A 14096-nucleotide genomic window follows, 5' to 3' on the forward strand; every position below is an offset into this window, starting at 1 on the left:
TAGCAACAGCGCCTGCGTTTCCTTCACGGAGGCTTCCGACAGTCATGCTAATTATTACGGGCCGCGCTAACAGTTCCCTTCGTCGAAGACGATCTAATCCTAACCCAAATCCTTGCCATTAAACACTGTTATGGTTAAATTAGTAAATATATGATGAGCACAAGGACCTTTTCGTCAACGCATGCAGAGCTGATCCGCCGACGACATTTTATCCCCAAATTAGCCTTCATACTTGTAGCAAATCCCGACAAGATCCCTCGACGCTCATCCCACGGCCGTCACGCGGCCCGCGTTCCACCGCGTGCCGGGTCGGGGCTGAGGACTTTTTCGTCATTGAATACGCCCACGAGCAACCGGTTCGGCCCGTCGATACATGCCCGTTTCAGACTTCGAGACGGACTATAAACCCGCACGTGCCTGTCACCGTTCACTTACCCACCGGTCGCCGCCGGTTGCCCGTGGACCTCGTATAAATGCAGCGTGGAAGGCAACGCGTCCTCTTAATTACGCGAAAAGATTTTCGAAATACCGATAAGATCCGAGGAAACCCAATCGGAGAAGGAAGCCGGAGGTAAACCCTAGAAGCAAGAAGAAGCCGGATCTTGGCGCTGTTAAGATCTCATCAGGATCGGATCTTTTGCCGTGGGAATTCGATTGGTGCCGGAGAAGCGGGCGATTTCTTGGAGTCGAAATGGTGGCAGGCGCAGAGGTTATCCACAAGAGCATCCCCGTGCTCGACGTGCAGTGCCGATACATCGCCAAGGAGATTGAGGAGATGGTTGATTTCTCCGCTGCGGCTGTGGCGGTGGTGGCGACGGCCCCTTTGTCGCCGGCGTTTCGGCAGGACGCGAGGGGATCGGAGACCGCGGCGGCTGTTAATGATGCCGTTTCTGAGCTGGTGAGATTTCCGCCGTTTCTTTTATCTTCTTGGAGAGCCTTAATTGAATCATATTGATGTAAAGATCTAGACTGATCTGAATTGCTCTTGGTTGTTTGGACTTCCCTTATTACAAGTTAGCTTTACTTGGCTTTTGCTCTCAAGGTTTGATGATTTAGGGGGTTATAACATAGAATTTTGGTCCTGTTTTAGAAAATTATTATGTATATTTAGATCGTTGTAATTAGTTACTTGTGTTCTTATTTTCTATCAACCTTATTGATGTTGGATATGGATGTGGCCAAGATCATGATATTGTAATTTGGCTCTTATTGTAGATTTCTTCTGTTTTCTTTCAAGAAGTTGTTATTGGGTTCACGTGCAGATGAAACATTTGTGCTAGTTGATTTTTTGTACTTGGTTTCCGGTCCTATCCAATTTCCTGTCCATTTGTTTCTGCTTTGAAATTTCATGATGCAAATGAATCTTTGATGAAGAGATGTTTTTTATGCAACTACAGATTGGTATAAAATTGATTGAATAGGCCATGTTGTTGAAGTTCCACCTTCCACCTGGCCTCTCTGTTAAGAGATTTTTCTTGCCAAATGAAGAATCTTGAATTCTGTTAGCACTGGCTAAAGAGAAACTGTGTTGTAAAAAAGTGCATATCCCGATTGTAGCAATGAAGTGTGTGTGTTAATTAGATATGATCATGCCGAATTTCAGATTTGTTGAATAGCCCTGGCTGTATGTATGTGTGATCTTTCCAGATCTATGTGACTTATGTCATTTACTGTATTGTTATTAATTATAGGTTTTTTTCCATTAGGATAATTGATTTGAATTCTGCCTATTATACATCCATCTTGACCATTTTTTTTCTAGCAGTTTTTGTTGTTTATATTGTGGTGTATTTGGTGTTTTCTTTCCTTGTTTGGTTACTTACTCCCGGCATTTCTTGTTTTTTCTCTCACACTTGTGTAGGACTTGAGAACATCAGATGCCATTTCTGATGTGTCTGTAGAACCGCCTCAATTTGTTCCTAGCATCCGTTCTGGCAGCTTTGCTGACATTGGACCTCGAAATTACATGGAAGATGAGCATATTCGTATTGATGATCTTTCAGCACACTTGGGATCTGTGCTCACGTGCCCAACGCCTAGCGCTTTCTATGGGGTATCGTTTGATTTCTCTTTGAAGTGGAAACTGCTTTGTGTTTATTCGACCCTGTAAATGAGAAATGATGGAAGCTTTTGTACTTGTCTGCAGGTGTTTGATGGTCATGGAGGCCCAGATGCTGCAGCCTACATCAAGAGGCATGCACTTAGGTTTTTGTTTGAGGATGGTAACTTTCCCCAAGCATCAGTAGCTGATAACGATTTCATGGTATCTGTTGAGAACTCAGTTCGGGAAGCATTTCTTCTTGCTGACCTTGCATTGGCTGAGGATTGCTCTATTAACAGCTCTTCTGGGACGACTGCACTCACAGCTTTGGTGTTTGGAAAGTATGTAGTAACTTATTGTTAAATTTTAAGGTCTATCTTTGGAGAATTTTAAGTTGTATCTTGTAAGATAGGGTTGCAGTCCCTTTGTTTACATAGGATCTTATTAATTAAGATGAGAAAAGAGGTTTAGATAAGTTCGCTAAATAGAGTTGTAGTTAATTCAAATGAGATAAGATAATATCCTCTTGGGTTAAGTTATTATTCTACACCCGTGGATAGGCATGATACCTAGATATGTAGATCATCCAAGTCTAAAGGATCCAAGTCTTCAAGTTGAAGGTGAAGAAGTTTGATACAGTTTTCCTTTTTATTTCCATCCCGGTTTCTTCTTCCAGTTGGTTTTAGATCTTGGGCTAGTACAACTTTGTTATTGCTATTTGAGAAAGGTTTGCACTTGATGATGATCTTTCTTTACACTTATCAAAGAGATGTTATTGCCCTTGCCCTTTTTATAACTTTTATGTTTCTTTGATTGTTGATTTGATTTGTTTTGTTGTTTCAGTTCAACACAAGTTTCCAATTCCTTAAATTTAATTTCCATGGCAGTGTAGAACTCTATACTTATATTTCTGTCACGCTCTTTGCAGGCTTCTCCTGGTAGCAAATGCAGGGGACTGCCGGGCAGTTTTATGTAGGAAGGGTGAAGCAGTGGATATGTCTCAGGATCATAGACCCATCCATGCAGCTGAGCGCGAAAGGGTCGAGCAATCAGGAGGCTTTGTTGAAGATGGCTACCTCAATGGCGTCCTCTCTGTCACGCGTGCCTTGGGGGACTGGGACGTGAAAATGCCTCGAGGTTCTCCCTCACCCCTCATTGCAGAGCCTGAGTTCAGGCAAGCGGTCCTGACCGAGGATGACGAGTTCCTCATAATTGGTTGCGACGGGATATGGGATGTCATGTCCAGCCAGCGTGCCGTGAGCATTGTACGAAAGGGCCTCAGGCGGCACGATGACCCTGAGCGGTGTGCGAGGGAACTTGTCATGGAAGCGCTGAGGCTCAACACCTTTGACAACCTCACGGTGATTGTGATCTGCTTCTCCGATGAATACTGCACCTCTTCTACCCCTCCTCGAGACGAACAGCAGCAATCCAGGTTGAGGTGTTGCAAAAGCCTGTCGACGGAGGCTCTTTGTAATCTCAGGAGCTGGCTGGCAAATGAGGGTAGCAACTGACACCGGAGATCCTGTGCTTCATTCCTGTAAATACATTCAGTGATTATGATGAAAATATGTAATAAGGTATCTTCCTCTTTTTTGACTGCTTTAGGGTAAAGAGCAGCTAAACAAATTTTGTAGTTCCTCTTGTTTCATTGCCCCCGTGTGATGGAGGGAGGGCATGTACATAATATTGTGGATGGTGGGATAGGTCATTGTTTACAAGTCATTATTGACTCAGCGTATCATTTCATGTATGTCTACTGTTTTAGATACTTTTTTTTAAGACCAGAATACTTGTGCTATTCTCTGTTTGTCGATTGACTTTTCAACAGTTGCCAGCTTGAATGGAAGCAGTCTTTCATCAAATCAATGTGATGGCTCTAAGATAACTGAAACTAATTGTTCTGGTTTGACAAAAGGTCCAGACTAAATCCCAAATGTGGCTGGTGGGAGTAGAAGAGTATGCTGATATAGGTCATTATCTTTACAAGTCCATTATTGACTCGGTGGATCTTTCCTTGTATGTCTACTGATACTTCTTTACGACCTTTGTCGATTGAGTTTCTAGTAGTTGCCAGCTTGAATTGTAGTCTTCCATCCAATCAACGGCATGGCTAATTATGGTTTGACAAAAAGACAGACCAAATCGCAAGGAACCGAGAGACTGCTGGAAACCAGAGTGGAAGATCCTATTCTAAACAGCCACCTTGTTTGACTAGAACCCAACAAATTTAGCTACAGAGAATTAACATTGAATAGAACCCAACAACTGGCTTGACTTTGAATAGCTTGGTGTGATCCAACTATTGCCTCGTGTTTGTACACAGTGATACTGTTAAATCTTATTACCATCTATTTACATGAGGTTTCGCAATTTACTCGGCCATAACTTAACCTCGACGGAATCCAAATTGATACATGGAAATCACTCCACTTCATCATATCTACTTTTTTTCTTTTTTTAGGTATTTGGCACATATCTGATCCAATTTAGTTGTATTAGATATTACATCAAACTGATTTGGGATGACTGCATGCATTGTTGGATTCAGATTTTGATAGAACAATATTGCATATACGTATAATATATTATTTGCAGGTATGCTAACATCACCAGGAGGCAAGTATAATATATATATATATATATATATATATATATATATATATATATATGAAGGAAACGAGAAAAAAAAAACCCCCCATGTTGTCACCTCAAACAGAAGTAGTAAACAAGATCAAAAAATATTATCGTTTTCATCATATCAAGAATGAGATTCGAACCCATGCGCTTTCGGACTAGTACCTGAAACTAGCGCCTTAGACCAACTCGGCCATCTTGACGTGATGTTATGATGCAGATCTAACACTAGTAATTGATAAACTGACATCCCCGCGCCCGACCCCTTCACACGTCGACGATACTATCATGCGTATAAGGCTGCTATCTTTTCATAACAAGTTGATTTACTCGACCCAATCCAAATCGGTATATGTGGTTGATAATCACTGCCCAATTAACAAGCAAAGAAACATGATGGCCTGCAACTAAACTCAACAAATTGGTAGGATGAGTTCTTCAAGACATCCTCTTTGGCAAAACCAAGATTTTATTCCCTCCAAAAACATATGGAGCCAAGACAATGCACTTCATTTGATCCCACAGGCTCGGTTGTAAAACAATCACTTTGGAAACTCTGGACTAATTCTTAGCTTCCTGTCTTTAAATCACATGAATTAGGCATATCTATTGCAAATCAGCTGCATGCAAGTCTTGCAAATGTTAGATAGCCCGTGTGTCCTCTCGTCTCTCGGCATGGCCTAGCTATGATGGTAGAAGTTGTAGTTGTTATCTCCTTGCTATCGTTGTTGACATCATGTGAAATGCATTGTCGTCTCTTGCGAGGGAGGGATCCGACAGGGCTGTCCTGGACACCTTCTGTTCCGGTCATTCTTTCTTCTCGGACTTCATAGGAACGAAGTAGAACCTCAAATGTCCTTATATCTGCAGTTGAGCACAATAGGACACATCAATCTACATGAAAAAGGTGACCACATATCTTTTAGTCAGAATTAAATAATGAGTTCTCTGGAGCTCATGAACCAGCATAATCCACTTAACCTTGCGAGGACAATACAAAAAAGTAAGAGGAAAATAAAGAATTGAGTTATACTCTTAGTTACACTTGGAACTCTAATAAAAGTGATTCATTAGCTAAACAAATAGCTGACAGAAACAAAATAAAAGCAAAAGCAAAAATCAGGAGGAGCTAACAAGTGACAAGTACTAACTAAAAACCTTTCCAACTATATACTGCTTCAAGATGAGATGTCCAATTTCATAAACACAAACTTCAAGCAACTAAATACTTCAGAGGAAGCAACAAATCAGGCTTTTCAGGTAAGTAACTAGGTACGATAAAATATAGTCCAGTCGATCTCAAAAAATCCAAGAGTAGGTAAATGTGGATCAGAAGAGTCTGACTCAAAGCGACAGGAAATCAAAGAGTTGTGCTCCTTTATCTTGAGAAATTGTTAGCAATAAAGCAAGGCATTATATTGGAGGAATTGCAAACAGGCAGCTCAAGTCTTTATTTCAAGTAAAGCTCAAGTCTATATATCTTGAATTAGTTTGAGGGGAAAAAAGGCTTATAAGTGCATATGCAAAGCATTGGGCTTTCATACCGAAAGGCAAAGAAAAAGCACAGAGACGCTGACTTAAGGCAAATGGCAGTATAAAGATGGACGACCTGTAAAATCTGCTCCAAGAACCTCACAAGAGCGCTGCACTTGCTCAATGCATGGAGAGAACGAGCACAATACACCGTCTTGCTTCAGCATTCTTCGAACAGATGGCAACGCTAACCAAGGTTGGGGGAGATCAAGGAACACTGAATCGGCAGCCCCACAAAATTCATCAGGAAAACCTTCACCTTGAATGTCTCGAACTGTGACTGCAATCAAGCTGCTCATCCCATTCCTCTCAAAGTCTTCCCTGCAGAGGCGAAAAAGCCAAAATTAGAACTTATAAGAGTTTATCAAAATACCATGTGAATATCGAAGTGTGGATACAAAGGGGTTTGCAAAAATATCATGATCCTCGAGCATGTTAAAAACCATTCTATACAGCGCGCGAGTGTTACGCAGGATAAAAAAAACAGATATGATTTCACAAATGGTGTTACCTTTCGGATAAAGAAACAATGAACAACTTCAGGGTCTTTCGGAGTAGCCAACACAAACGCAACCCACTAAAAAATAGTGACCTTTTGACAATACAATGCAGGATTAGATAGCTTACCTAGCCAAGGAAGCTCTTTGTTCGTGGAAGTCGAATGTGTAAACATGGCCAGAAGGCGCCACAGCTCTAGCAAGAGAGGTGGTGAGAGATCCGCTCCCCGTGCCAGACTCGAGAACCACGCAGCCGGGGACAACTTCCAGGTACGAAATCACAAAGCTAATATCCGCGAGGTACAAAATCTGAGTTCGGTGGCTCAAAACCAAGGTCCATAGCTCCGGCGTGGGGGCTAACAGATGCACGAACCCGCCCTTGTTGCTCAACACCTTGGTCCCGAACGGCTTCCCTATCCAATCCGAGTGCTTGAAGACCCCAAACCTGTTCTGGAAGTCCGAGCCGTTCTGCACTCTGACGGCCTTTACCTTGTCGTACCTCTCGTACACGATAACCAGATCCCCGTCGCAGATGCGGCGCTCGAGGGAGCTCCGCTTCGACGGATCGATGGACAACATGATGGCGGCGGTGTGAAGGCTGTCTCAACGGGAATGCTCGGAGAACACAGAGCAGGGGTGGAGAGCGAGGAGGGTCGTGAGATGGGTCGGTTAGGGTTTGGGATTTAAGACGGCCCCGACCGAGGGAAGCAGGTCGGCAGGGAATTTTACCAGGGTCAGGGCTCGAGTGAATTGGAGTTGAACCGGGTTCGGATTGGATCGGACAGAACTCGAGTGAATTAGAGTTAAACCGGGTTCGGATTGATCGGTTGGCTTGAACCGAACCCTAACAATTTCACGTTAACTTTTACCATTATATTGTTGTCAGAATTAGTTTCTAGATTTTCGTAGTTTATTAATTATCTGTAATGTTCTCTTGCACTGAGACGTATACTTGTGTCTCAACAGAGACCTATAAATAATACCATGTTACTAAAAACATTTTTTATATGGGATTCTGGTTAAATAGTTGTTATCATTTTACCATGATATTTATTAGTCACAAATTTAAGGTTTTACATACATTATATATATATATATATATATATATATTTTTTTTTTTTGTAGCATCTTGATGCATATACGATGTTTTCATTTCCAAACATGCATCGTAGGATCGAAACTAAGAGATTATCTAACTTAGCTCTTTGATGATCACACAACAATGTCATAAAAGAACAGTATGAACAATGTCAAACAATAATAGGTTCTTCATCCGCTAATTGAATGAAAACAAGGAATTAAATTAATCTCTGAGGCAAACATATAATAGTGATATGGAACTCACTACACTTATATTCCACTAGATCTAAATCACATGTGTTTTTTTATCTCATCAACACACATACGCTGCAAAATCATGGCAAGAAAAGAGGATCCAATGACGACAACCATAGATAATACATGAAAATATTAGACCTTAGTTCAAGCAACCAAAAATGTGTAGAGTCTTTGACTAAAAACAGGCATTCATATATTAAAAAAAAAGATGGGAAGAATACACTAATACTGAGAATTAGAAGCCTTTTAATAGGAAACTTGTGTTGGACAAACATGGAGAGCTGAAAATTTTAGCAATTCAACTCTTTATTTAAGAACTAAATATCATAAATTTTCAGAATCCGATATTGCTCATAAACTATTTTTATCTTTCATAAAATACCAATAAACATATCATCAGCTAATAAGAATTTGAGAGGGTAGTGAATCTCAGTAATTCTCTCTCTTGAAAAAAATCAAGTTCAAGAAGTTGTACTAAAGCAACAAGGTAGATTAGCAAACTAAAATATTAAAGATATATACAAGCATGTACTTAATTTTAGAGGTCTCCTCATCGAGGAATTATATTAAATATTTGGTGTCTATATGAAGCATAATTTTTATATGACAATTGCAATTTAATAAAAAATGTACAACCCTCTTCACACACTTGAATAAGCTAAAAAAACCTGTAGTCCAAGTAAATAGAAATACAAACCTATTGTTCCAAATACATGAAAAGGGTACCCCACAAGAGTGAAATCTACAGATTAAACTATCTGAACTCTGAACAACATTTCTGAGGCACTTGAATGCATACCAACTGACGAGAACATGAAAAGTAAAAACCTATAGAGAAGCACGCAATTGAGTATCAAAGAAAAAGAAAATGAGAAGGCACAAAAATGGAGATACCAAATTTAACACCAAAGCATAAGAACAACTTTGTAACAAACAGTAGAAGTTATTATAAGTTCCAAAGAATTATCACAAAATTTGGTGCTAATTCAATGATCAAAGGATGGAAAGACACATTATTTATCATGTGTATGACAGTTTGTACACTTAGGCTACAGAAAAAATATCCTTAAAATCCTTCACTCAAGAACAGCCCATAGCATATGACCTGCATAAAATTATCTGATTATCTAGCACTATCATAGAAAAACTATCACTTCATCACAAGAACTATATTGTAACGGAAGAGAGATATTATACTAACAATACCAAAGGCATTGGATATAGTAAAAGGAAATATTCTGACCATTTTGCCACGATGAGAAGCATTATATATTGTCAAACATCAAAGGAAAATGCATTAACAAGATGTTCCGCTAAACAATTGATATGGCAAAGGATCGGTCAATTTATTCAACAAGGTTAAAATTCACAGCGAGGCACAGTCTGTTAGAAGAACTAGATGTCAGGCCACCTTCATTCTATAGGAATCAGCAAAAACACTCAACTATTAGCGCCAAACAGAAGTGATGCATATGCATGAGAACATAATTTTCGGTGGCTGGTGAATATTTATGCATCAAAGTCAATACCATTAGCAATATTGAAGTCCTATAATAGACCTACACCAAGTCCTTTTACCAGGTGGTAAAAGGACGAGATAAGGGAATCCATACACCTATATACATTCTACTCGACATACAATCTTCACATCAAGCCAAAAGCTAATCCAACAATTACATGCACAGCAATCAAATGTTACGATTCAGAGGATCAAGCTAAAATGTAATCCAAACACAAAACTATAGAAATGATGGAATACAAGCAACCATAGAAAGCATTTTAGAATAAAGAGAAATCAAATTGCCAAATGTATCATCATCCATCATCCTTATCGAGATAAAACAAAGCTAGAACTGCAAAGACAGGACGCCCCTGATCATTTGTCCTCCACGTACAACTAGTTCCAAGTATGAAAACCTATTTTTTTTTTTGCTTGGGTAGACACAAATCCTTAAATCGGGCGAGCAATCACCCGCTCACTCACCTTGCGCCTTCTGGTAGACGTAGGTGAGGCCGCACTTGCCGCAGTAGTGGCGGTCAAAGTGGTTGGCCATGAAGGTGCCAGCGCCGCACTCGGCGTTGGGGCACTCCTTGCGGAGGCGGGTGACCTTCCCGGTGGCATCGTCGACCTTGTAGAACTGGAGCACGGCGAGCTTTACCTTCTTCTTCTTGTGCTTGATCTTCTTGGGCTTGGTGTAGGTCTTCTTCTTGCGCTTCTTGGCGCCGCCGCGGAGGCGGAGGACGAGGTGGAGGGTGGACTCCTTCTGGATATTGTAGTCGGCGAGGGTGCGACCGTCCTCGAGCTGCTTCCCGGCGAAGATGAGGCGCTGCTGGTCAGGCGGGATGCCCTCCTTATCCTGGATCTTGGCCTTCACGTTGTCGATGGTGTCCGACGACTCCACCTCGAGGGTGATCGTCTTCCCCGTGAGAGTCTTCACGAAGATCTGCATCTTGCCGGCGGGGGGTAGCGGCCCACGGACGTGGCGCCGCTGGCTTAAGTTACGACGGCCGGAAAACGCTCTTAGGGTTTCGAAGGATTCAGCTCGATTATATATAGTGGACACAACGATATGCTACCTCGCGAGGCATTGAGACTAAGGTAGATCATATGATCTGGAACGTTGATTTGGTGATTATCGCTCATCATATAATTTTTCACTTCTAGAAACAAAATCTAAAAAAATGATACGTTATACTCCAACCTCTACTCTCTCGTCTCCAATCCATGTATATTGATATTTGGGCATCATGTGATATGAGCTAATTTTTGATATGATCGTGCTTCTATTTGTGATGACTTGATATGAGCAACGAAGTGATGGCATGTTATAAATTACTCCACATGAAAATATTAATTATTAATATTGCATGAAATTATCACGTAAGATCAATAATAGTAGTAGGACTTGGACATCATGCGTTGGTTGCATAAATTATAGAATAAGCATATTTGAGTTCTAAAGTGTTGGAATTTTGATAAATTTATTTAATAAAATATCATCATATTTTATTTTATCATATAAGTATGTAGCACGTAAGATTAGATTAGGAATATTAAAAGGACGGAAAAGGATGGGGAGTGCTTCTTGTGCTATCATCCCTTATCTCTACCTCATTCTTTGTGGGCAGAGAACACATGGGTTCTCTATATTATCTTAATTAATTAATTATATTAACAAAAAAAATAAAATTATTAAAAAAAATAATTAATAATATCAAAATTTATAAAGTAATAATAATAATATTTATAAAATTTATTCATCGTAACAATATTTATATTTGTATCTAAATATAAATATAACCAAATATATTCGATGAACATTGAAAAGCCTAAATTGTTGATGGTGGAAGGGTTGTATTTGTTGGTAGGAAATTGAAAAATAAAAATTAGGAAATAAGATATATGTGACAAAATCTCGATTAGGTTTTGAACTTTTGATGAAATTTTTTTATTTTTTATTTTAATATAGAAATTTTAAATAAAGTAAAATTTTAAATACAATATTTATTTAATTCTTAAGGTTGGAATATTGGTTCAATCCTTAAATATGTATATTTTTATTTATCTTATTATATATATATATATATATATATATATATATATATATATATATATATATATATATATATATATATATATATCCCGAAGATGATCTTTCAAGATCGACAACTTATTTATAGTTTGGTGTACACCAACAAACATAAAAAAAATAGTCCTCTATCCATATTTCATAATACTATAAAAAGCACCTTGATCACTTAGAATGTTTAAAATATTTGCTATATTACCATATGAAGTCTACCTAAGTCCATTAATTTGACACAGCCTAGGCAAAATGGAGAGTATATAATCTTTACTTCTAGAATATGGGAAAGATAAAAACATATTGAAATGATTAATACAACTACAATTAGCTATAAACTGTATGGTAGATGAAATAGTGGGTGATGAAGCCTGGGATGATAAAGGTGGGTGACAAAGCCATCACCAACTTTACATCTAATAAAAATCATAATTAATTAGTTGTGTGAAACATAATAATGTTTATTATTAATCATTGCACAATTAAATACATTACACATTATTTTGTCTTCATTAGTATTTTCTTGAGCTCTTTGATATCGAAGATATCTACGCAGAGTCATTATGTTTATATTTAAAAATAAAATATTATTATTATTATAAAAATAAAATAATAATTCAGATCCAAAATATCGTCAAATAATTTTGCTAGCATAAGCTAATAATACTCCCAAGAAATAAAAAATTTAATAAGGAACGAATGATATTGGTAAGAAAAGTAATCAAATAAACTAAGTATTAGTTCCATGTCACTCCTTATATTTTGAGGTTGGCTCATAATCTAAGTGTCTTAAAATGTTGGGTTGTGAAAGTATAGTCCAACATCACATCCCAATCAAATAACTAGCATATCATATAATATTAACTAAAAGGCAAAGGATCTGATTGAAAACTAAATGTGGGTTATAAGTTTTATTTTATGGTCATTGGTGTGATGAGCTTCAGGAATTATTCGTTTTAGTAATGGATGTATTAGCACGATTTTATCATTTTAGAGCTCGTGAGCTCCAAAAGGTAGTTTACTTATGAGTTAATATTTCCTCTACTCTTTAACTGTAGTGTCTTAAGTCAAAGGTGGTGATCCTAGGGTTGAGGCTCGAGATAGTTCTTGATGCGATCTTTTGTGAGACTTCTCGCGTCAACCCGAGATCATAGCCTCAATGACCATATATTGGTTGGCCCTTTGCAACATTTGATATATGGTTATGAGCAATTTTTCCACCACCGACTATAAGAAGTAGAATCAGGTGGGCCTCGAGCCTATCGTGAAAACTTAGATCACCAATGAGGAGTGGGCATCTGGGATGCCCTTGACAAAACGGGTGATGAAGAAGGAGAGAGGCTCATCTTCCTTATGTCTCAACTCGAGTAGAGTGGCTATAGATGGCTTCGAGCACACATTAGCGAGGAAGTGGTGCTTAAACTCTTTTATAACCAGGGGAAGGAGGTGATCGAAAGGGGTTTTAGGTGATTGTACCACTCTTGAGCTGACCCCTTAGGGTCATCAAAAATGCCCAGAAAATTAGGGTGTTGGATGTGTCGAATAATGATATTTTGGCCCTGAAGGCCATAGTGTGTTCCATTGGGTCGAAGCTACCGTCGCAGGCCTCCAATACTAGAAGGCGGAAGTTAGCTGAAAGGGGCTCCTCCTAGATTCTTTGAACAAATGAGGAGATGTTCGAGGTGTCAGACTCATCCTTTGAATGCATAAATTCTTATTGTACGTCATCTAGGTGTTGGTTCATAGTCTAGAGTTGTGCTTTAAGTGAATCCTCCACTGAGTCGATGGACTGTGTCCCCAACTCAAGCTTGGCCACCTTGCGACAAGACAGGGTGTTGAGCTTCACCACTGGGGTATTGGCCCTTCGAGACCCACCTCAATTTATCGAGGGCATTCTAGAGACACTGGTTAGAAGCTTGATGTGGGCGCTCCCAGAGGCGAGAGGGCGAGCGAGGGTTGGATTGCTAACTGTGGTGCTAGAGCTGCCTACTACCCCAGTTGGGGTTGGAGAGGGGCAATCGCTTGTATTATGTCGATGAATGTCTACACTTGATGGGTAAGGCCTAGAAAGGCATTGGATGGGATAAGTAGATGTCTTGTACTTAATCCTAGAGGGGAGAGTCTAGGATTGTTGAACAGATGCTAGTAACATATTGATGTTTATGTCGAGATGGAGGCATCCACCCAAGGAAAGGAAGGTAGATGTCCTTCTTGCCTAAAGGCATTGAGTGTCGACAGCAGCACTTACTCACTAGAGCGTTCGTCGGGATAAGTTATGGATGGGTATTCTTGCGATATTTGGGCTCTCCTTCTAGTCTCAATCAATGATGATAAAAATGATAGTGCTACCAACTCACCTCGCCACCTAAGCCGAGGAAGCCACCTAAGTAAAAACATGGGCAGACTCACACCAATCATCTATAGTCGTCAGTAGGAAAATTACCCGTCGACCCCTGTCTATCTCGA

At 39.5% G+C, this 14096-nt stretch overlaps 3 protein-coding genes across 3 annotated transcripts; 1 reads left to right on the forward strand and 2 right to left on the reverse strand.

Moving 5' to 3' along the window:
• The first annotated feature begins 508 nt into the window (after window positions 1-508).
• LOC103977670 (probable protein phosphatase 2C 47) lies at window positions 509-3842 on the forward strand. The gene is made up of 4 exons (XM_009393246.3): window positions 509-898; window positions 1862-2053; window positions 2147-2382; window positions 2970-3842. The coding sequence occupies exons 1-4, from the start codon at window positions 692-694 to the stop codon at window positions 3553-3555; spliced, it is 1221 nt and encodes a 406-aa protein (XP_009391521.2). The 5' UTR covers window positions 509-691; the 3' UTR covers window positions 3556-3842.
• Window positions 3843-5054: 1212 nt separating this feature from the next.
• LOC135607104 (uncharacterized) lies at window positions 5055-7463 on the reverse strand. The gene is made up of 3 exons (XM_065098632.1): window positions 6839-7463; window positions 6288-6532; window positions 5055-5542 (listed from the first exon to the last, which is right to left on the reverse strand). The coding sequence occupies exons 1-3, from the start codon at window positions 7285-7287 to the stop codon at window positions 5295-5297; spliced, it is 942 nt and encodes a 313-aa protein (XP_064954704.1). The 5' UTR covers window positions 7288-7463; the 3' UTR covers window positions 5055-5294.
• Window positions 7464-9802: 2339 nt separating this feature from the next.
• Window positions 9803-10572, reverse strand: LOC103977672 (ubiquitin-ribosomal protein eS31 fusion protein). The gene has a single exon (XM_009393249.3). The coding sequence runs from the start codon at window positions 10494-10496 to the stop codon at window positions 10023-10025; it is 474 nt and encodes a 157-aa protein (XP_009391524.1). The 5' UTR covers window positions 10497-10572; the 3' UTR covers window positions 9803-10022.
• Between the last annotated feature and the right edge of the window lie 3524 nt (window positions 10573-14096).

This window comes from Musa acuminata, chromosome BXJ2-3, assembly GCF_036884655.1.
Source record: "Musa acuminata AAA Group cultivar baxijiao chromosome BXJ2-3, Cavendish_Baxijiao_AAA, whole genome shotgun sequence".
Taxonomy (NCBI): domain Eukaryota; kingdom Viridiplantae; phylum Streptophyta; class Magnoliopsida; order Zingiberales; family Musaceae; genus Musa; species Musa acuminata.

Excerpts from the sequence above, each read along its gene's own strand:
- LOC135607104 (XM_065098632.1), bottom strand. The coding sequence starts at position 7,287 with ATGTTGTCCATCGATCCGTCGAAGCGGAGCTCCCTCGAGCGCCGCATC. Across the intron at positions 6,533-6,838 it reads CAAAGAGCTTCCTTGGCTAG|GGAAGACTTTGAGAGGAATG; the intron begins GTAAGCTATCTA and ends TCGCCTCTGCAG. Across the intron at positions 5,543-6,287 it reads TCTTGGAGCAGATTTTACAG|ATATAAGGACATTTGAGGTT; the intron begins GTCGTCCATCTT and ends GCTCAACTGCAG.
- LOC103977672 (XM_009393249.3), bottom strand. The coding sequence starts at position 10,496 with ATGCAGATCTTCGTGAAGACTCTCACGGGGAAGACGATCACCCTCGAG.
- LOC103977670 (XM_009393246.3), top strand. The coding sequence starts at position 692 with ATGGTGGCAGGCGCAGAGGTTATCCACAAGAGCATCCCCGTGCTCGAC. Across the intron at positions 899-1,861 it reads ATGATGCCGTTTCTGAGCTG|GACTTGAGAACATCAGATGC; the intron begins GTGAGATTTCCG and ends ACACTTGTGTAG. Across the intron at positions 2,054-2,146 it reads CGCCTAGCGCTTTCTATGGG|GTGTTTGATGGTCATGGAGG; the intron begins GTATCGTTTGAT and ends ACTTGTCTGCAG.